Consider the following 22,914-nt stretch of genomic DNA (forward strand, 5'->3'; position numbering starts at 1 on the left):
CTGTTTCCTTAAGTTCAGGTGAGAAATTAAAGGAGAAGAGGAGTAATAAAAGTAAGGCTAAGAAGAGATGGATAAGTCCTTCATCTAGTTCCTCTGATAGCGAGTCCGATTCATCTGAAGATTCTTCAGAGTCCGGTTCCAGGTACAAAAATGTGTTAGAGGAAGGGCCGCTTCACGGGGTAGGTCAGTCAGCCACTGCTACTTTGGCTGAGTTGTGGGAGGGAGTTCCTAGGAAACTTCGCAAAAAAATACGTAAGAGAAGATATGTGAACATTTTTAAGTTATTGGAAGGAAGGAGGGGAGTGAAGAGGAGCAAAAAGAAGGATAAAAAGAAACATCACAAATCGGGGAATGTCAAGGTAGCAAAGAATATAGTGAACTGGGTTCGGGGGTTTTTAAGGCTAGCGAGCGTGGTGGGTCACTATGATTCCTCGCAATATGGAGCATTATTATCTTATGCAGATAGTATTCTGGGGGCGTTCCGGGATTATGATGGTTGGGCTTGGCTCAACTACGATGAGAAATTCAGGAACAAGATGGCAGGCAGCAAAGCTATGTCTTGGCGATCTCAGGACATCAATTTGTGGTTAACACAAATGACATATAAAGGGGCTAGCAGGAGCAAAGCGCCAGGTGTAGGGAATAGTGGATTGGGGGGGGGGGGGTGTAGGGGCTAGTAGTGGTAGCGCGCCTGCGCAGTCCTTTCGGCCGGGAGGACAAGCTAGCAAGGGACAGCAAGGAGGCAAGGCCAGAGTTGGAGGGACCGACACATGTTGGCGATTTAATAAGGCAGTATGCCTCTTCCCAGACTGTAAGTTCAGACATGTGTGTTCGATCTGTGGCGGAGCACACTCAGCCATTAAATGCGGACAGGGAGTTAGTGGAGCGCAAGGGCGGGGGGGGGGGGGGAACTGTAATGTATGGTGTCGGGTGGCAGACTCTCCTGTCTCGTGGCAGGCTATGAGCCCTTGGCTGGAGGGTTATCCAAATAGGCAAGCGGCACGATTCTTATTCGACGGGTTTAAAGAAGGCTTTGTTATTCCTTATGTTGGACCGGATACAGGGGGTAAAGGGAAGAACGTGCAGTCTGCGAGCAGGCATGCAACTATTGTAAAGGAAAAAATCGCAGCGGAAATTAGGTTAGGTAGGGTTGCTGGTCCGTTTGTGGTGCAACCGTTTGTTAATATGCATTTGTCTCCAGTTGCGGTTATCCCAAAAAAGGAACAGGGTAAGTTCCGTTTTATCCTGAATCTATCGCACCCGAAAGGTATGTCCGTGAATGATTATATACCTCGGGATTGTTGTTCTGTTCGTTATGCTTCGTTTGATGAGGCTTTAGTTTGGTTCTATCTGCTGGGCGAGGCGCCTTATTGGCAAAAGCGGATATTGAAGCGGCTTTCCGGCTCCTACCTATTCATCCGGATTGTTTCCCTCTGTTGGGATTCACTTTTGAAGGCCAGTATTATATAGATAAGTGCTTGCCGATGGGTTGTGCTGTGTCGGGTGCTTTTTTTGAGGCGTTCAGTACGTTTTTGCAATGCGTTGTAGAACAAAGAACAGGAGGTGGGGGGATTTTGCATTACCTTGATGATTTTTTATTTGTGGGGCCGGCGGGGATGGACAGATGTCAGACACAACTAGAGGGATTCTTGCAGGTCGCGCAGAAGTTCAGAGTTCCGGTTGCGGTTCAGAAAACTGAGGGCCCTGTATCGAGGTTAGTGTTTTTAGGGATAGAGTTAGATTCGGAGACATTAGAAACGCATTTGCCAGAGGATAAAGTCGGTAAGTTAAAAGTGTTAGTTCAGAGTATGCGTAAGTTATCTAAGGTTACGTTAAGACAGATGCAGTCTCTCATAGGGGCCTTGAATTTCGCGTGTAGAGTAATTCCAATGGGGCGAGCATTTATTAGAAGGTTGTCCAGCACTACAGTAGGAGTTCGTTTTATTAGAGTGACCCGCAGGGTGAAGGATGAGTTGGGTGTCTGGGAGGCGTTCTTGGGGTCATTTAATGGTGTGTGTCTCATGCAACAGACGGAGGTTGCCAATAGCGATTTAGTTATATACCGATGCAGCAGGGGGTATTGGTTTCGGAATTTACTTTCAAGGACAGTGGTGCACGGAACGGTGGCCAGAAGAATGGGTGGCTGAAGGGTTGATAAAAAATATTAATTTTTTAGAATTGTTTCCAATAGTTGTAGCGTTGTGTTTATGGGGGAGTCAGTTAGCAAACAGAAAAATACTGTTTTGGTGTGATAATTTAGGGGTCGTACAAGTAATTAACAGGCAGTCAGCCAAATGTCCCAGAGTGTCTGAATTGTTGAGAGAATTAATCTTCCTGTGCTTGAAGTTAAATTTAACTATTCGTGCAAGACACGTGCCGGGGGAATTGAACGTGATAGCTGATGCTCTCTCTCATTGTAAGTGGCAGGAATTCCGAGAATTGGCGCCGGGAGCAAATTTGGAAGGAGAGCAGTTTCCGAATCATCTGTGGCGATTGGGTCGGCAGCTTGGACACTAATTAGGAAGTCTTTGGCTCCTTCAACGTGGACTGCATATATCAGAGGATACAGGGTGGTAGGGGAATATTTAGAGGGAGAAGGTTGGATGGGAGGTGTGGCAGAAGATGAAAGGATCGTTAGATTTATCCTGTGGGCAAAGAATATGGGATATTCTTTGACAGCGGTGCGATCGCACTTGACAGGATTTTCCTTTTTTCAAAAATTGAATGGATGGGGTAATCCGGTGACTAGTTTTTTGATTAAGCGAATTTTAGTAGGGTGGAAACGAGAGAAAGGCTTGTCTCCAGATAAGAGGCTCCCTATATGTTACAAGGATCTTAGGGTTCTTGTCGAATGTTTGCAAGAAGTATGCTGGTCGGATTACGAAGTGCTGTTATTTCAGACAGCGTTCGTGTTGGCATTTTTTGGGGCCATGAGGGTGGGGGAGCTGGTGGCTGCCTCAAAATCAAATAGGTCGGATTATGGTTTGAAAGCAGAGAATGTGTGGGTGGGTGATAGCGCCGTGACGATTTGCATACATCGATCCAAGGTTGATCAATATGGTAAGGGACAATATTTAACGTTGGTTCCAGCATTGGATAGGTGTGTGTGTCCAGTAAACAATGTGCAGCGTTTCGTTGCGGCAAGACCTAAGGTGGGAGGTTTATTCTTGGTACACAAGGATGGAGGGCCACTAACGGTTTTTCAGTTCGTGCAAGTTTTGAAAAAGACACTGAGGTGCTTGGGTTGGAATGCAGAGCATTTCACGTCGCATTCATTCAGGATTGGTGCTGCAACGTCCGCAGCTGAGAGTGGTTTACCTAGTGGAGCCATACAATCCATAGGGCGATGGAAATCTAATGCTTTCATGTCTTATGTTCGGAAAGGGCGATAAAAAACAAAATGAGCTTAGTTAACGGGATTGAAGGCGAATTTCGGTTCAGGTGGGGGGGGGAAGGGAAGGTTCGGTCTGGCATTAATTGTTGTATGTTTTTTTTACAGAGAAACGGAAAGTTCGGGGGCAACAAGAATGTGTCTGGGTTGTGGGCCATTCTTTTATACATTGGGTGCAGAACAGAGTGGAACAGAGGCCGTATGGAACGAACCTCGAGTTTGCTGAAGAGAACTGGAGGATTCAATGGATCAGTCATCGGGGGATGAAATGGGACAGCCTGTTATCTTTATTGCAAAAATGTGTTTTGGAGATGGACATCCCTGATATTTTGCTGATTCACTTGGGGGGTAATGATATCGGGGAAGGGTCATGTAAGGAGTTAATAGCGAAAATTAAGAAGATTTTAGTACTTTGATGAATGCAATGCCGGCCACACGGTTGGGATGGTCAGACATCATCATAAGGTTGAAATTTATAAGGTCACCTTTATGGTATAGGGGAGTTAAAAAGTTGAATAAACAAATCGGGAAGTGGTTAGTGAGCCAAGGGGGTTTTTGGGTGCAGCATGAGTGGGCTTGGGAGGTGATTCCAGGTTATTTTAGATCAGATAGGGTACATTTATCGGATGTGGGTATCGATTTGTTTAACAACGCGATACAAGAAAGTTTGGAACAGGTGATTAGGAAAGGTCAGGGCCGCAGTGGGGGGGGGGGGGGGGGGGGGAACAATGACAACGGAGGTTGTTATTGTTTATGGCGGTAAACCCGAGTCCAAAAAATGTTGTAATTTTATTGTATTGCTAAAAAGTTGAAAGGGGGGGGGGGAATCTCATGTAGCGCGGGGGGTGGCTGCTGCACGAGATTGCCAATGAGCAAGAGGGGGGCCGATGCTTGGAGGCAATGTACGAGGGAGCTCTACCACTGGAAGAGGTGGGGGGCACAGTTGAAATGTTGCATGAATGGGGGGGTTTGTTGGATTGTAAGCAAATTAACGGGCTCGGGTCTTGATAATAAACTGCGGCCTTTATTAAACCAAAATTAAAGTTGTTGGATAATTTGTGGAGGAATTGGGGGGGGGGGGGAAGTATGGGGGAATTTGACAAGTGAGTCTTGCATCTCTCAGTTATTAGATTCTGCAGATGGGATTCTCCAGTCTACATCTGGCATATTAAAGTCACCAACGATCACCACTTCCCCTTTCTTACCTATCTTATGGATGTCTTCAACCAGATCTCTGTCCAGCTCTTCCTTTTGGTTTGGAGGCCTGTAAACCACTCCAATAAAAATGGATGTCCCATCTTTTTTTAAGTCGGCCCATAGTGCTTCTTCATTGCCCCATCTTCCTTGCAGCTCAGATGCTTGGATGTTGTTTCTGATATAAAGAGCCACTGCTCCCCCTTTCCTATCCTCTCTGTCCTTCCTTAACAAGTTATAGCCCGGTATTGCCGTATCCCAATCGTGAGATTCCGTGAACCATGTCTCTGTGATAGCAACAATGTCTAAGTCTGCCTCTATCATTAGGGCTTGCAGATCTGGGATTTTATTGCCCAAACTACGAGCATTTGTGCTCATAGTTTTCCAGCTTTCCTTGTTCAGGTTATTGCTGTTCCTGGACTCCTTTTGTGAATTTAGTTGAGTTTTGTTGTCCTCTTCACCCTTCCCCTTTGCATTTGTGCAAAGGAAGGGATTAGTGCCTTTGGTGACAGATTCATCCAGCACAATGACCTTTTTCCTTTGGTTATGGATCTGGATTTTCTTTATGCATTGGGTTTCTTCTTTCTTTTCAGATATCACTTCAATCACTTTCTCAAGTTTCTTCAGTATTTACTACAGAGAGGGCTTTTTGTACTTGTTGCACCTGATACAGGGTGTGTCTCTGCATCACAGGTTCAATTCTACCAGAGCCCACTGTAATCTTGTTGTTTGAGTTCATTAATGCCCTGTGTGAGTGTGGGGGTAGTAGACTTGTGGGCTGCACAGCTATCAAGAATGGGTGTCTGTGGGTCACGGGTCTTATCCTACCTGAGCCCACTGTAAATCTCTTTATCCTTGACTTTTTGTTTTTCTGTGGTAATGGGGAATTAATTGCTGATAATTGTAAAGAGGGCGAGCCTTTCTTAATTGAAGCTAATTCAGCTTTAACTTCAGCCAGCTCCTTTTTCAAGGAAGAGAGTTGCGCACAAATTGGGCAAGCCCTAAGTTTCCAGATGATTTCCCTCAGAATAAAGGCTCCACAATAGTTACATTGTATAGTACTCATTTTGGTAATTTGGTGGTTAACACCTGAGGTAATACCAATTTACTAATTTATCTTGTTGCCAATTATGTATTTAGGAAGACTATATCAGAAATACAAACCTAGGGGTAGGAGGGAGTTAAACAGTTAACCCTTGGCCAGGGCTGTTCCCTGGACATTGTATCTGCTGCTTTTGAACAGACCTTCCCCCAGGTAAGGCGAGCTAATGTAAGCTTTTCCTCTGGTTATCCCTAAGGAGAGGGACTTCTGTCTGTCTCCTTCAATGTCCAAGCAGACTGAAGAGGAGTTAATTCCCTCCTGCTATGCACTATGTCTGTTGCCAATAGCTGTTAACCACTCCCCTTTCTTTGTAGTTTTCTCTTTTGATTAGACAAACAGCAGGTGTGAGAGTGAGGGGAGCAGTAAGGCAGTGACTGCCCCTCTCCTCTCTCTCTCTCTGAGGGTCTCAGGTGTGAGAATGAGGGGAGCAGTAAGGCAGTGACTGCCCCTCTCCAGTCTCTCAGGGTCTCAGGTGTGAGAGTGAGGGGGAGCAGTAAGGCAGTGAGTGCCCCTCTCCTGTCTCTCAGGGTCTCAGGTGTGAGAGTGAGGGGGGGGCAGTAAGGCAGTGAGTGCCCCTCTCCTGTCTCTGAGGGTCTCAGGTGTGAGAGTGAGGGGAGCAGTAAGGCAGGGACTGCCCCTCTCCTGTCTCTGAGGGTCTCAGGTGTGAGGGGAGCAGTAAGGCAGTGACTGCCCCTCTCCTGTCTCTGAGGGTCTCAGGTGTGAGAGTGAGGGGGAGCAGTAAGGCAGTGACCGCCCCTCTCCTGTCTCTGAGGGTCTCAGGTGTGAGAGTGAGGGGGAACAGTAAGGCAGTGACCGCCCCTCTCCTCTCTCTGAGGGTCTCAGGTGTGAGAGTGAGGGGAGCAGTAAGGCAGTGACCACCCCTCTCCTCTCTCTGAGGGTCTCAGGTGTGAGAGTGAGGGGAGCAGTAAGGCAGTGACCGCCCCTCTCCTCTCTCTGAGGGTCTCAGGTGTGAGAGTGAGGGGAGCAGTAAGGCAGTGACCGCCCCTCTCCTCTCTCTGAGGGTCTCAGGTGTGAGGGGGAGCAGTAAGGCAGTGACTGCCCCTCTCCTCCATCTGAGGGTCTCAGGTGTGAGAGTGAGGGGAGCAGTAAGACAGTGACTGCCCCTCTCCTCCATCTGAGGGTCTCAGGTGTGAGAGTGAGGGGGAGCAGTAAGGCAGTGACTGCCCCTCTCCTGTCTCTCAGGGTCTCAGGTGTGAGAGTGAGGGGGAGCAGTAAGGCAGTGACTGCCCCTCTCCTGTCTCTCAGGGTCTCAGGTGTGAGAGTGAGGGGGAGCAGTAAGGCAGTGACTGCCCCTTTCCTGTCTCTCAGGGTCTCAGGTGTGAGAGTGAGGGGGAGCAGTAAGGCAGTGAGTGCCCCCTCCTGTCTCTGAGGGTCTCAGGTGTGAGAATGAGGGGAGCAGTAAGGCAGGGACTGCCCCTCTCCTCTCTCTGAGGGTCTCAGGTGAGGGGAGCAGTAAGGCAGTGACTGCCCCTCTCCTGTCTCTGAGGGTCTCAGATGTGAGAGTGAGGGGGAGCAGTAAGGCAGTGAGTGCATGTGTCCTCTCTCTCTCTGACAGTCTCAGTCTCTGGAGCTCTCTCAGAGTTAGTGACAGAGAGAGAGAGCTCTTACCATGGTGGCTCCTGGAGGTTTCTGCGTCCCTGGTGCCTCTGTTGGGTAGAAATTCCTCATCTGGAGGGGATGTGACAGGATCTGCCCCCTGCTCCATGCTCGCGCGCTCTCTCTCCCTCTCGCTCTCTCTCCCTCTTTGGATGTCTTTCTGACTCTGCTTCTGGCAGTTTCCATTCTTAGACCTCAGAGGGAGGGTGGGACTTCTTGTTACAGATTTAGCAGAAAGTGAGCTGTGGCTGCAGTTTCTCTTCTATAGGGGAGGAATGTGAGAGATGGGGAGAGCAGCAGAATTGGAGGGTGGAGGAGGGAGCTCATCCTAAACTTCTCTTGTTAAGGCAGAGTAAGAATTGCCAGAGCTCCCAGGCTCTCCCCAGACACTTTGTGACCCCCAGACCCGGTCTCTTTTATCTTAGTTAGGAGGTCACCTGGGGAAGGGGCAGTTGTGGCCCTGGTACTTAGCACTGATGTCCGGGGGAGCCCCTGTCAGTGACGGTCAGTAGGTCTGGAGGGACAGAGGAGTCACACACAGGTCACAGTCCTGGAAGCCTTGCAGGCTGGGAGGATGGAGGAGAACTGAAAGCAGTGACAGCAGGGAAACTGCTCGGCCATTCAGGGTTTCTTTACCTTCTCCCCTCCCAAACTGCTAAACCTGCCAAATGAGGGGTTTTACATTAAGGCCAAATGGGCAAACCTCAGCTCCAGTCTTAGTGTGAGGAATTTCTACCAGATGGGCCGATATAGTAAAGTCCCTGCTCGTGCATAGGCCGCTCTCCTGGGCACGCGATTCACTATGCAAATTAGGCCCGGCGGTAAAAACAGGTAAAAGGAGGCGCTAGGGACACTAGCACATCCCTAGCGCCTCCTTTTGGCTCGGAGCAGCGGCTGTCAGCGAGTTTGACGCTCAATTTTGTCGGCATCGGTTCTCGAGCCCGCTGACAGCCATGGGTTCGGAAAACGGATGCCGGCAAAATCAAGCATCTGGTTTTCAACCCGTGAGCCGACTTCAAATTTTTTTTTTTTTAACTTTTGGTAACTTTTGGGACCTCTGACTTAATATCGCCATGATATTAAGTCGGAGGGTGCACAGAAAAGCAGTTTTTTACTGCTTTTCTGTGCACTTTCCCGGTGCCGGCAGAAACTAGCTCCTTCCTTTGGACTTGGCTGCATATTTTGCTTTCTGTATCGCACGGGAATACCTAATAGGGCCATCAACATATATTTGCATGTTGCGGGCGCTAATAGGTTCGGGGGGGTTGGACGCGCGTTTTCTGCCCCTTACTAAATAAGGGGTAACACTAGCGTGTCGAAAATACGTGTCCAATAGAGGGTTAACAGGGTTAACTCTGTTAGAGCACACTGTACTGTATCGACCCGTAAGAAAGGCATTGAGGATGAACCACGCAACTGCTAATCTATTCTTATCAAAAGCTATGCAGAACCGAGTGGATCGTCTGTGGCCTGCTGTGCATTCTAAACAGAAGGCTAGGGCCCTCTTGCAATCCAAGATGTGTAAAGCCGTTTGTCCTGGTGTGAATGGGGCCTTGGAAAAAAGGTGGGCAGAACAATGGACTGAATGAGGTGAAAATCAGTCACCACCTTAGGTAGGAACTAGGAATGCATAGGGATCACCACCCTGTCATGAAAGAACTTAGTGTAGGGCAGATAAGTAACCAAAGCCTGAAGCTCATTAACCCTGCGCGCCGAAGGGATTACCACCAGGAATAGAACCTTCCAGGTGAGGAATTTCAGATCGCAATGTACATAGTGTGACTCATGCACCATCCCTTTCAGCCTAACACAACATTGAGGTCCCAGGACACAATAGGAGGCCTTGGGGGGGGGCCTTCAGTTGAAGCAGGCCCCATATAAAGTGTCCTCCTATGGGCTGAACAGAGATGCGTGTGCCAGCCACACCTCGATGGTAAGCACTGACGGCACTCGGGTACACCCTGAGGTGATTTTAAGCCCAGCCTCGGAAAGGTGCCACAAATAGTCCAAGAACCTCAGAGTGTGGCAGGTGAATAGATCTAAGCCATGTCCCTTGCATCAGACAGAAAACCTCCCCCACTTCAGTGGTAAGACTTCCTGGAAGCGACCAGCACCTGAGACACATCATCAGATAGGTCCAGGGACTGAAGGACTAGGCGCTCAACATCCAGGCCGTTAAGGCTAATTCTTGGAGGTTTGGATAGCGCAGTTTGCTCCGATCCTGTGTGATTAGATCGGGAGAGGTCCCTAGATGGATGGGTTCTCTGACAGATCCTGAAGAAGCAGGATCCAGACCTGGCTGGGCCAATAAGGGGCTACAAGAATCATGGTCCCCCTGGTCTTGCTGGAGCTTCAAGAGAGTCTTCATGATCAGCAGAAGAGGAGGATAAATGTACAGGAGACCTATGCCCCATTGTTGGGCAAAGGCGTCTGAGGCTGGAAGTCCGTCTGTCCTGAATGTGGAAAAGAAGTTGCTGACCTTGCAGCTGCAGGGGGAGGGAAAGAGATCCACATTCAGAGTTCCTCACAGGTAGAAGATCCAGGCTGGATTCAAGGACCAGTCGTGTGGCTGAAACGTACGGCTCAGGCAGGCCACCAGCAAGTTCATTCTTCTGACTAGGTACATCGCTCTCGGGCACATGCCCTGTGACAGAGCCCAGGACCAAATCTGTATCGCCTCCTGACAGAGGAGGAATGACCCAGTGCCTCCTGTTTGTTGATGTACCACATTGCTACCTGATTGTCTGTCCATATCAGCTCTGCCTTGTGGGACAAGCGGTCCTGAAATGTCCAAAGAGTGTAACAAATCTCCTGAAGCTCCAGGACGTTTATCTGACATTCCTGAGCCATTCACTGACCCTACGTGTGAAGGTTGTCCACATAGGCTCCCCAACCATGGGGGGAGGCATCAGTGGTAAGTACTACCTGAGGTGGGGCAGCCTGAAAACTGGTCTCCTGCTCAAGATTGGAGAGATTCTCCTACCAGGAAAAGGAGGCCTGCAGAGGTGCCATGATGGAGACACGAGCCTCGAGGTCCTGGGATGCCATAGCCATTGTGATCGTAATGTCCACTGCGCTCTGTGCATACAGAGGTGGAACAACGGAGTGACATGGACAGAGGCAGCCATAGGGCCAAACAGATGAAGCAGCAGACGGGCAGGAACCTGTTGACTGCTGCACACTAAGCCAGCTGACCAGCGATGAGAGGGCAAGAGCCCAAACTAGGGGAAAATACGCCTTGGTCTGAGCAGCGTCCAGTCTGGCTCCAGATGGAATGAGGGGCAGAGGTGGGACTTGGGGTAATTGATGACAAACTCCAGAGAATGCAGCACCGGGATGGTCAGATGTGAAGACTGTAGCGCTCCCTGCTGGGAGGCATTTTTAATCAGCCAGTCATCCAGTTAGGGGAACACATGTACCCCCTGATGTCTGAGGTGCACCCCCACCACTTGTTGAAGACCTGAGGGGGCTGAGGCCAGGTTAAACAGCAGCACTCCATACTGGTAGTGATCTTCTCCTACCACAAAGTGAAGATACTTTCTGAGACTCGGGAAGATTGCAATGTGGGTGAGGCTGAGGGAGCAGAGCCAGTGGAGAGGGATCAGGGTGCCCAGAGATCATTTTGAACTTTTCCCTCTGAAGGAATTTGTTAAAGGTTATCCGATAGAGAATGAGGTGTAGTCTCCTAGATATCTTTGGTATCAGGAAATACCTTGAATAGAACCCTTGGCCCTGTTGGTAGAAGGGAAGAGGTTCTATCGCTCCTGCTATTAGAAGGGCGGAGAGCTCTATCAAAAATATTTCCTGCAGAGCGGACGAACCCCACAACGGACATGGAGGAAGGTTCATAGTGATTTCCCTGAAATTTAGCAGATACCCACGGCAGATGATTGTGAGAACCCACCGGTCTGATGTAATGAATGGCCAGTGGTGGGTGAAGCGAAGTAGCCTGCCCCCTACTGGAGGGCAGGATGCTGAAGGTATGATGGGCAGACTCATGCTCCCTCGCCCCCAATCAAAACCCCATGGCAGGGCTCTGCTGGGGGGCTGGCTGAGGCCTGGGGGTCTGCTGCTTGCGAGAATGACCCCTGGAACCAGCGCAGGGTATGTGTGCTGGGAGGTGGAAGGGTAATACTTCCTTTGATGGTAGAAGGATTTCCTCAAGCTTTGTTGTGATGACTTTCTGACAGAGGATGGCAGATCAGAAGCACTAGCCAATAGCTGTTGAAGGGTCTTATGGTGGTCCTTCAATTGGGCTACCCCATCCCTGATCTTATCCCCAAAGAGATTCTCTCCCCTGCAGGGCAGATCAGCCAGCTTCTCCTGGACCTCCTGGCATAGGTCTGAGGCGCAGAGCCAGGCCATCCTACAGGTGCCCATGCCCACTGCAGCCATTCTCGCTGCTGTCTCGAAGACATCGCAGGTGGACCTCACCTCATGTTTTCCTGCCTCTAGACTCTGTTGTACCACTGCAGAGAACGCATCTTGTTACTGTTGTGGCAGGCATTCTGAAAGCTCCTGGACCTGTTTCCACAGGTTCTGGTTAAATTGGGTCATATACAAATGGTAGAAGGCGATACGAGTGATGAGCATAGCACCCTGAAATACATTTCTACCTAGGGCATCCAGTACCCTGTGATCCTGGCCCAGAGGGGTGGAGACATGGGTATGGGAGCACTTGGCTTTTTTGAGAGCAGACTCTACCACCACCGACTGGTGAGGGAGATGGCGCCTCTCAAATCAACAACTGTTGAATAAAGTAGATGGCATCTGCCTTCCTATTTACTGGAGGATTGATACTGGATGTTCCCAGATCCTGAGAAGTTCCTTAAAGATATTGTGGACTGGGACGGCCATTATCTCCTTTGGGGCAACAAACTGGAGAACTTCCACCATCTTATGTCAAGCATCCTCCTCTGTGAGGAGCTAGAAGGGGATGGCTTTGGCCGTGGCCTGGAAGAAACCAGCAAATGAGAGATCTTCTGGGGAAGACCTACGCCTTTCATCTGGTGGCAAAGGGTCCAATAGGAGATCACCAGAGTCCTCAAAGGAAGACTTCGAAGTATCATCTCCCCAGGGTTCATATAGGCCCTCTTCCTTGCTAAGGGCCCTGGGAGGCCTGCTTAGGTGGGCCCTGTCCAAGCTCCTCAGGGCACTGAAGGCACCGGTGGCCTTGAGGGCGGCAAGAGCACATGAGGTTCCTGATGGCCAAGGCTAGAGCTCGGGGAACTGTGGCCTTGGGACCAAAGGACCCAACGGTGCCAGTGGCTGCAACAAATCCTCCTTGGAGAACCCAATAATGGGAATTGCTCTGGAGGGGGTATTGGTGGCTGTTGGGGAATCAAGGACCCCCCTGGCACTGGTCACATCGGAAGAACACTGAGAAGGACATCCAGACACTCGAGCAGGGGCTCCAATAGAGCAGGGGAAGGATCCAGCACCGGTATGGGGGCCGGTGCCAGGGACAGTTCGATGCCCCACAGGGCTCAGAGCACCGCACTCTGTAGCCTGCGGTCCAACTCCTCCTGGAAGTCCGATGAAGCTAGGATTGATGGACGGGGATGAGGTGCCACCGGAGTCTCCTCGAAGCCTGGCACCAATATCGGTGGGGAACACCTGGGACTCCTGGGTTTATCAGAGGATGGGGCCTCCTCACCACAGGGTTGCTTCGATGGCAGCTCCAGGGACGAGTGCCGACAGCCACCGGCCATAAATCGACATGAAGTCAACACGATAAATAATAAATAATACTTGCAGGATTTCTTACAATACTCAGCCCAGTCTTTCCCCAGTGCCAAGGAAGCTGAAGATCCTGATGTTTTCAAGAGCATCGACATTGGGAATGGCCTATCACCTGCCCCTCTTTCCCTGGACAAACTTGCCGGGGGAGTAGTTAGGGACAGAGTATACAGAGGTGAGAGGTCTAGAACGGGTAGATGTGAATCGGTTATTTACTCTTTCGGATAATAGAAAGACTAGGGGGCACTCCATGAAGTTAGCATGTGGCACATTTAAAACTAATCGGAGAAGGTTCTTTTTCACTCAACGCACAATTAAACTCTGGAATTTGTTGCCAGAAGATGTGGTTAGTGCAGTTAGTATAGCTGTGTTTAAAAAAGGATTGGATACGTTCTTGGAGAAGTCCATTACCTGCTATTAAGTTCACTTAGAGAATAGCCACTGCCATTAGCAATGGTAACATGGAATAGACTTAGTTTTTGGGTACTTGCCAGGTTCTTATGGCCTGGATTGGCCACTGTTGGAAACAGGATGCTGGGCTTGATGGACCCTTGGTCTGACCCAGTATGGCATGTTCTTATGTTCCCCTCGGCCCCCAGGCGTTGACATCTCTGATGCCGGCGTGGATGAAGTAGACATTTTGGAACCAAAGACTTTCTCCATCTTATCCAGGCAAGCATGACGTCCCTTGGGGGGGTCATCTGATCGCACAGCTGACACCCTCGGACATCGTGCGATACCCCCAGGCAGAGGATGCAAACATCGTGTGGAGCAGTAATCGACATGGTCTGCGGGCACTGGAGGCACCGCCAAAAACCAGATGACACCATGAAAAATATCTGCCAATTGGTCGATGGCTGGCAGCCCCTGAGGAGTGATACACCAGGAATCGACAGCTAGGAAAGAATAAATAAATAAATAAATAAATAACAAATAAATAAACCTGCTATGGGACACCAATCGGAGAAGGAGGACCCAACGATGAAGAACGGGAAAAAAATTTGCCGAAAATATTTACCACAAGAGCAGAGATCTAAACTGCGAGGCAACTAACACCACGGAAAAAAAGAGATTGAAAGGGGACTCTGCGTGGACAGTGGTATGCTGACATAACAAAGTTTTCCATTCCAGGCTGCATCTGATCATGGCACTCATCTTGAGGCCTTTCTTCATAAGGAGAAGGAAACCATAGGCTGGTTAGTCTAACTTTGATGGTGGGAAAGTGAATGGAGACTCTAGTGCATAGAAACATAGAAACATAGAAATGACGGCAGAAGAAGACCAAACGGCCCATCCAGTCTGCCCAGCAAGCTTCACATTTTTTTCTCATACTTATCTGTTTCTCTTAGCTCTTTGGTTCTATTTCCCTTCCACCCCCACCATTAATATAGAGAGCAGTGATGGAGCTGCAACCAAGTGAAATATCAAGCTTGATTAGTTAGGGGTAGTAGGGGTAGTAACTGCCGCAATAAGCAAGCTACACCCATGTTTATTTGTTTTACCCAGACTGTGTTATTCAGCCCTTATTGGTTGTTTTTCTTCTCCCCTGCCGTTGAAGTAGAGAGCTATGCTGGATATGCGTGAAGTATCAGTTTTTCTTCTCCCCTGCGGTTGAAGCAGGATATGCATTGAAAGTGAAGTATCAGGCTTATTTGGTTTGGGGTAGTAACCGCCGTAACAAGCCAGCTACTCCCCGCTTTGTGAGTGCGAATCCTTTTTTCTTCTCCCCTGCCGTTGAAGCAGAGAGCTATGCTGGATATGCGTGAAGTATCAGTTTTTCTTCTCCCCTGCCGTTGAAGCAGAGAGCTATGCGTGAAGTATCAGTTTTTCTTCTCCCCTGCTGTTGAAGCAGAGAGCTATGCTGGATATGTATTGAAAGTGAAGTATCAGGCTTATTTGGTTTGGGGTAGTAACCGCCGTAACAAGCCAGCTACTCCCCACTTTGTGAGTGCGAATCCTTTTTTCCACATTTCCTCTTGCTGTTGTAGCTTAGAGTGATGTTGGAGTCACAGTAACCATGTGTATGTTTATTGAATAAGGGTATTATCTCCAGGCAGTAGCCGTCATTCTGGCGAGCCACCCACTCTTTATTGACGGCCTCTTGATTTTATGGATCCACAGTGTTTATCCCACGCCCCTTTGAAGTCCTTCACAGTTCTGGTCTTCACCACTTCCTTCGGAAGGGCATTCCAGGCATCCACCACCCTCTCCGTGAAGAAATACTTCCTGACATTGGTTCTGAATCTTCCTCCCTGGAGCTTCAAATCGTGACCCCTGGTTCTGCTGATTTTTTTCCTATGGAAAAGGTTTGTCGTTGTCATTGGATCATTAAAACCTTTCAAGTATCTGAAAGTCTGTATCATATCACCTCTGCTCCTCCTTTCCTCCAGGGTGTACATATTTAGATTCTTCAATCTCTCCTCATAAGTCATTTGATGAAGACCTTCCACCTTTTTGGTCACCCTTCTCTGGACCGCCTCCATCTTGTCTCTGTCTCTTCGGAGATACGGTCTCCAGAACTGAACACAATACTCCAGGTGAGGTCTCACCAAGGACCTGTACAGGGGGATAATCACTTCCCTTTTCTTACTCGATATTCCTCTCTCTATGCAGCCCAGCATTCTTCTGGCTTTAGCTATCGCCTTGTCACATTGTTTCGCCGACTTCAGATCATTAGACACCATCACCCCAAGGTCTCTCTCCTGCTCCGTGCACATCAGCCTTTCCCCCCCCATCGAATACAGTTCATTCGGATTTCCACTCCCCATATGCATGACTCTGCACTTCTTGGCATTGAATGTCAGCTGCCATGTCTTCGACCACTCTTCCATCTTCCTTAAATCCCGTCTCATTCTCTCCACTCCTTCCGGCGTGTCCACTCTGTTGCAGATCTTAGTGTCATCCGCAAAAAGACATACCTTACCTTCTATCCCTTCCGCAATGTCGCTCACAAAGATATTGAAAAGGACCGGTCCCAACACCGATCCCTGCGGTACACCGCTTAAAACCGCTCTCTCTTCAGAGAGAGTTCCATTTACCATCACACATTGTCTTCTGTCCGTCAACCAGTTTGCAATCCAGGCCACCACCTCGGCACTCACTCCTAAGCTTCTCATTTTATTCACCAGTCTCCTGTGCGGGACAGTGTCAAAAGCTTTGCTGAAATGCAGGAAGTGATAGTGAAGAACAGAGCACATTGCAGGACTAGAGGCAGCAAGGTCTGACCAGAGGAAGATGGTGTGAAACTCATCTGATCATTGCTTTGATCCGGTGATTAAAGAATTAAATCAAGGCAGTACCAGATTAAGGCACAGGGGGGAGGAGGTACCCAGAGTTTGTGGTCTGGTCCACACATGGCCAGCAGATACAATGAAGACACAGTTATATGTCATTAGTGAATTCAGTGTTCACCCCTAGAAACCAGCATGTAAATAGCCCTGTGAAGGACTGCCAGCCAGCCCCGTCTCTCCTCTCCTGCTCCCTCCCAGCACCGTCTCTGCCTGGTCTTTCACCCCCTCCCTCAGCCTGTGGTGGTCAAACATATTCAGTCATGGTATATCATCCTGACACACCACATCTCTAAGCTATTTATAATGCTTTTCTTTCAGGCCTGGAATGTAATCGAGTGGGTAATGTCACATTTCCACATTTCCATGAGAGGTAGGGCCGGCTTCTTCACTAAAAGTCTTCTCCCCTTCTGTGCTATTAGAAGGGGCCTTGCTGAATTAGGCCATAAATTGCTATTTTCCTTCTTTAAGCTGCACAGTCATATTCCCCAGCCAGAAAATGAATCCAGCTGTGAAGTCAAACCTGTGTTTTCAGTAAATAAAACCCATTGATTTTCTTCAGGCTTATGAATTTAAAGCAGAAAAACCTCATCAGCATACACAATCAAGTTACTAAGATACTTTTAAAACTAATAAGAAAAAATATTTTTTACTCGATGCATAACTAAGCTCTGGAATTCATTGCCAGAGGATGTGGTGAAATAAGAACATAAGAACATGCCATGCTGGGTCAGACCAAGGGTCCATCAACCCCAGCATCCTGTTTCCAACTGTTGCGTCCGTTGGTCTCAGACGGCTTTGACCTCTGTGCCTCACCTTTCTTCCTTCTCTCTCCTCAAGCCTTGGGAAGATGGCTGCTGCCGCGTCTTCATGCCGCTCTCCCCGGCGTCTCCGGATCGGCGACGGTGTTCGACATGTTTCTCCTAAGGGTCTCCTAGGGTGTGCAGCCACTCACGTCTTTATCCACGTCATGGCAGGAACCTCGGGGGCGTCCCCCTCGAGTGACGTCACACCATCCGGGTATTTAGCCTGCCCTTCGTTTGCTAACAAACTATCAGGCCGATGCAGTAAGGACGCGGTAGAAAGAGGGCGCACCCTCGTTTGCCGCACGCACAGTTTGGATCACCTACCGCTCGATACAGTATCGAAACGAGACGCAAATCCAAGCCGCGTCCAAAGCACATCCATGAAGAAGTAGGCATGCGCAATCTATTTTACTGTATAGGGCATTATACAGCGCCCGTACAGTATCCAGGGTGCGCCGGTACCCGTCATTTCAAATGTCATTCCACCAGGAAAGTGGATGGTTCTCCTACAGACCCCGCTGCCTTGAGCGCCCGGCGCCAGCAAGCCCCAGCAGCCGGCGATCAGAGGCAGGGAGCGCAACAAAGCACCCTCCTTCAGACGGGCAAGAGAGAGACGAAATTTCATGGGCAAACGTTCCCCCAGCCCCCGCTCACCTGCCCTGGCCGTGGCCACACAAGCCCCCAGCAGCAGAAGGGCGCCCATGGGTGCCGGTCTCCCGTGCGGGCGCACTGACAGCTCCGGAGCAGCCCCAGTCCTCTCTCCCCTCCTCCCGAGGGGCGCACCGCGGCTCCCCTGCCTCCCGGGGGCAGCCGGTGGCGAGAGCGGCTTCAGCAGCCCGGGGCGGATCGGGCGCTCTCCATGCGAGGCGCGGCTCCCAGCAGCCCCCGCCGGTGAAGGTGCATGAGCGCACGCCTGTACACCTGTACGTGCAATTTGGACGCTCAAGGCAGCGAAGGTGCATGAGCGCACGCCGTGACCTCGGACGTCCAGCCGGGCGCTCAGGTCACGGCGTGCATTCAGGCACCTTCGCTGTCTTGAGCGCCCGCCTGTTCGTTCAATTTGGGCGCTCAAGGCTCCTATTCAAATTTGGGTCGGGGTGAGTGCCCCACGTCACAAGCTGCAAGATGGCGCTGGGGAGGCAGTGAGCGGCAGAGCAGAGGGAAGGAGGCAGGCGAGCCGGAGCTGCCCCGCATGCAGGAAAGGTAGGGGAGCCACCATGCCCCCGCCCCCCCCGCGCACACACACCCCTTCCCGGCCCGGGCCCCGGGGGCTCCTCCGCCGGCCCGCCCCCTCCCCAGCCCGGGCTCCGCCACTCGCTTTTGTGTGGCAGCCGGCGGAATAGGCGGGGATCCCGGGGCGTGGAGTGCACTGCTGGGCTGTAACGGTGCCTGAGAGGCAGGCACGTCAGTGAGCTGGGATCCTTCACGCTGGCACCACAGGCTAAAACTTCCTGGCAGAAGTGGGCATCTCTCTCTGATGGGGGAGGGGATGCACTGCCCGCCTATCACTCCGGCCGAGGGCAGCTTTTTTTTTTTTTATCTGGCAATCTTCAAGTTGCCTGCCGGTGCAATTTTTTTGGCACGATGAGCTCGCAGTTCAATTCACCGCCTGTACGTCCAATCTGGGCGCTCAAGGCAGCAAACGTGCATGAGCGCACGCAGTGACCCCGGACGTCCAGCCGGGCGCTCAGGTCGCGGCGTGCGTTCATGCACCTTCGCCGGCAGGGGCTGCTGGGAGCCGCGCCTCGCACGGGGAGCGCCCGATCCGCCCCGGGCCGCTGAAGCTGCTCTCGCCGCCGGCTGCCCCCGGGAGGCAGGGGAGCCGCGGTGCGCGCCTCGGGAGGAGGGGAGAGAAGACTGGGGCTGCTCCGGAGCTGTCAGTGCGCCCGCACAGGAGGCCGGCACCCATGGGCGCCCTTCTGCTGCTGGGGGCTTGCGTGGCCACGGCCAGGGCACGTGAGCGGGGGCTGGGGGAAAGTTTGCCCGTGAAATTTCGTCTCTCTCTGCTGGGGCTTGCCTGACGCTTGTCAAGCTGGCAATCGCCGATGCCCGAGCGTAATACAGAAATGATTTTCTCCCTGCGCCTTGCTTTAATTTTTGTAATAATTTTTCCCCCTTGTGCGAGAAGCATTTCTTTCTGTGGATTGGGTTGGTTTGGGACTGGGCGGCTAAGTTCACCACACTAACGCCAAGGTCAGGGTACACGCGGTAAATTAGCGGGTTAAAGACGCGGCAAAACAGTTGGTTAAAAAGGCGATAATCGGGCCGCACGTTACTGTATAGGAGGGAATAGCTAATCGGAGCGTTTACATCTCATATACGTGCCACGGGCGGAAAGGGATACGCGTCGATTTCAAGAAACGTTAAGGATTGGTAAAAACAGATAGTGAATCGCGGGTTAGACTTACGCGGCCAAATTGTGGCTACACAGCGGGTTAGAAACAGGGTAACCGCGGCCGCGCTTTACTGTATCGGCCTGTGAGTTAGCAAGGATGGGATTTGCCTCTGGTCTAAGCTGCTCTGCCGCTTCCTTGCTGCCGCTGGACGTTCTCTCCGCCCTCCGGGGCCATTCACCTCTAACCTGGGTACCCGCTCCTCGGGGGCCCTAATGCTTTCTTTCAGGTGCCTGTCTGGGATACCAGGTACTCGCTCCTTCTGCCTGCCAGGATCTCCATTGCTACAGCTTTCTACTCCAGCGAGTAATCTAACATTGTCAAGTCTGCCTCACCTACAGCTCAGCGCTGGGAGCCTGCATCCGGGACTTCCTCTTCTACCTCGCGCTGCCTACCTTCTATCTAGAGTGGGACTGGTCTCCTCTGCCGAGGATCCCTGGACTCCTTCTACTGGGTTATCTCACTGCTGCCATCTCCTGGGCAGCATCACCAAGCTGTATAATAAATACTACCATCTGCGTCTACGTGTATTGAGTCTAGCCTAGTAGTGCGGTTCCTCACGGGCACTCCTCCCTGTGGGAGTGGCCATTGCTGCAGTAGCCAAGAATCCACTCCAACACCTCAAGCCATAACACCAACAGAGGCCAAACCAGGCCACAAGAACCTGGCAATTACCCAAACACTAAGAAGATCCCATGCTACTGATACCAGTAATAGCAGTGGCTATTCCCTAAGTAAACTTGATTAATAGCTGTTAATGGACTTCTCCTCCAAGAACTTATCCAATCCTTTTTTAAACCCAGCTACACTAACTGCACTAACCACATCCTCTGGCAACAAATTCCAGAGCTTTATTGTGCGTTGAGTGAAAAAGAATTTTCTCCGATTAGTCTTAAATGTGCTACTTGCTAACTTCATGGAGTGCCCCCTAGTCCTTCTATTATTCGAAAGTGAAAATAACCGCGTCACATCTACTCGTTCAAGACCACATAAGAACATGCCATGCTGGGTCAGACCAAGGGTCCATCAAGCCCAGCATCCCGTTTCCAACAGTGGCCAATCCAGGCCACAAGAACCTGGCAAGTACCCAAAAACCTCTCATGATCTTAAAGGACACTAGCTGTTAGTGTAGCTGTGTTTAAAAAAGGTTTGGACAAGTTCCTGGAGGAAAAGTCCATTAACCATTATTAAAGTGGAGTTGCAGAAATCCACAGCTTATTCTTGGGATAAGCAGCCTGGAATCTTTCTACCTCTTGGGATCCTGCCAGGTACTTGTGACTTGGATTGACCACTGTTGGAACCAGGATACTGGGCTTGATGGATGGTTTTTCTGACCCATGATGCCAGGTTTTATGTCCCATCTGAAACTATGTCTTAAAAATAATTCTCACTCTGCCGCTCCTGTGGATGGGAGTAGGATAGTGGATGATGACAAAAAAGGCAAAAATCACCATCCCTTCTACCCAGTTATCTTTGTCTGCACGGCTTCTTCTTCAGGACAGACTTTTGTGTGTCCTCCTTGGTATTGTACGAACTCAGGTGGAAAAGCAGAGCCGATTCCCTTGTAATTCCCTCCAGCACCTGCGTTTTCCTTTCCTTTTCTAACCACAAAGCTCAGGTCATTAATCAACTATTCTATTGACGTGGCCATTGGATATAAAAACATTGAGAGGTCTTCTGAAACCTTCCAATTTAAAAGGCTTATGATTGATTGCACCAGGTTAAATATTAAGGGGCAGATTTTCAAGGATTTACGCGTGTAGGGCTTTTCTGAATGGGTGGGATGGGGGCAGGGCAGACGGTCCGGGGGTGGTCCGGGAGGTGTGGCTGACGATTCCGGCACAGGGGGATTGCATGCTGGCACTTGCCGGCAGGCGTAACTTCCAAAACAAAGGTATGGGAGGGGTTTCTTTAGGGTGGGGGGCGGGACAGGGAAGGGAAGGTGGGGGAGGAGGGAACAGGTAAAGCCATCGGGGCTCCTCGAGGGCTCGGTGCATGCAAGGGGGTACACTAGCGTGCACCCCCTTGCATGCACCGATCCCTGATTTTATAACCTGCGAGCGCACATGTTATAAAATCGGGCGTACATTTGTGCCCGCCGGGTTGCGCACACCAATGTACGCCCGCGCGTATGTTTTAAAATCTGCCCCTAAACTCTGAAGCTGCCTTTCTATATCCAGGTCTAAGGTTAAGTTACAATGCGTGTTTTGCTATTGTTTACATTGCATTTGTTTTTATAGAACATTTTGATTTTATTACTTTTTATTTAGTACAGTACTTATGATAATGTAAGTGTAAAGCTCTGTTAATAATTTATGTACTCAGCAATACTAAACCTACAGCCTTATAGGTGTAGGGATACCCTCAGATCCCTCGTAGGAGCAAACCACTTCTGTTTTGGGAGGAGACAATAACAATAGTACAGTTCTATTGCTACCCATGTACAAGGGAGTATCTGGTATATGAAGCCAGGCCACCATCTTAGGGTGTGGATTTTTCTGTTTTTCTTTCCGGGGGCAGCACCAGGCCTTAGCACTCCTCTGATTTTTCTGTTTGCCTAAGTTTTATCTATAATTTCTTTATTAAACGATAATAAAACCAACAAACTGTCTCAGCAAAGTGCAATATGTTTCCCATAGAAGGTGATGATACAGTCACAGAATTTCTTCTTTTCCTTGTTCCATCCCCCTGCCCATTCCCTCCTCCCTCTCTCTGGAATCTCCACCCAAATTACCAAAATATAAACAATTAGCCGTAGACAGCACTGGCCCCTTATGCCCCTATGACTAGAACATCGTTAGTGCTAACAGGCGCACCAAACCTCTAATATCCCAACTCTTGTCAGGCCTCAGAAGTTCAGACATTTAAATCCCAACTTCTAGCGTGGGGTGACGAGCCCTGAATATATTTGTGCCAAATATTCAGAAACGATTTCCATTGCCCAAATGTAATGCGCCAGCCATATTGTCCATCTGCATCAAAGGTGAAGGTGATTGCGCCAGTGCCAGAGGGAAGGTCTGTCCTGTCCCTTCCAAACACTAAAGACCTTTCCTCAAAACGTTTTTGTCTCCTTTATCACAAAACGGTACTTGTGAGGAGGAGTCATTAAAAAGCACGGAACACTTTGTACAACAACTTGGCTCAGAAACCCAACTACCTGCTTCCAGAAAGGATTTACCTATGGACAGTCCCAAAACCCATGCGGATAAGATCCCGGGGCTACCTTACAATTTTTACAGATCTCCATATCTATCACATGAGGTCTTTGCTTACGTTTAATGCCTCCATGCAGCTGCTTATTTTTGCATTTTACTCTGAAGAAATGAATACATCAATGTCTGCAATTGTTAAATCTAGGGTGGGAAAACCCAGGAAACATCACATA

The 22,914-nt window shown here is 49.9% G+C and overlaps 2 protein-coding genes across 3 annotated transcripts in view; one reads left to right on the plus strand and one right to left on the minus strand.

Moving 5' to 3' along the window:
* LOC115078467 (C-type lectin domain family 2 member D-like) overlaps positions 1-7,413 on the minus strand; it is a 33,999-nt gene extending 26,586 nt beyond the window's left edge. Inside the window, exon 1 of the mRNA XM_029581380.1 lies at positions 7,317-7,413. Within this exon, the coding sequence (XP_029437240.1) occupies positions 7,317-7,413 (97 nt within the window). The remainder of the gene's footprint in view (positions 1-7,316) is intronic.
* The window catches only part of LOC115078357 (killer cell lectin-like receptor subfamily B member 1B allele C), a 359,813-nt gene that overhangs the window by 312,264 nt on the left and 24,635 nt on the right, over positions 1-22,914 (plus strand). The window lies entirely within an intron of this gene.

This window comes from Rhinatrema bivittatum, chromosome 16 (genome assembly GCF_901001135.1).
Source record: "Rhinatrema bivittatum chromosome 16, aRhiBiv1.1, whole genome shotgun sequence".
Lineage (NCBI taxonomy): Eukaryota > Metazoa > Chordata > Amphibia > Gymnophiona > Rhinatrematidae > Rhinatrema > Rhinatrema bivittatum.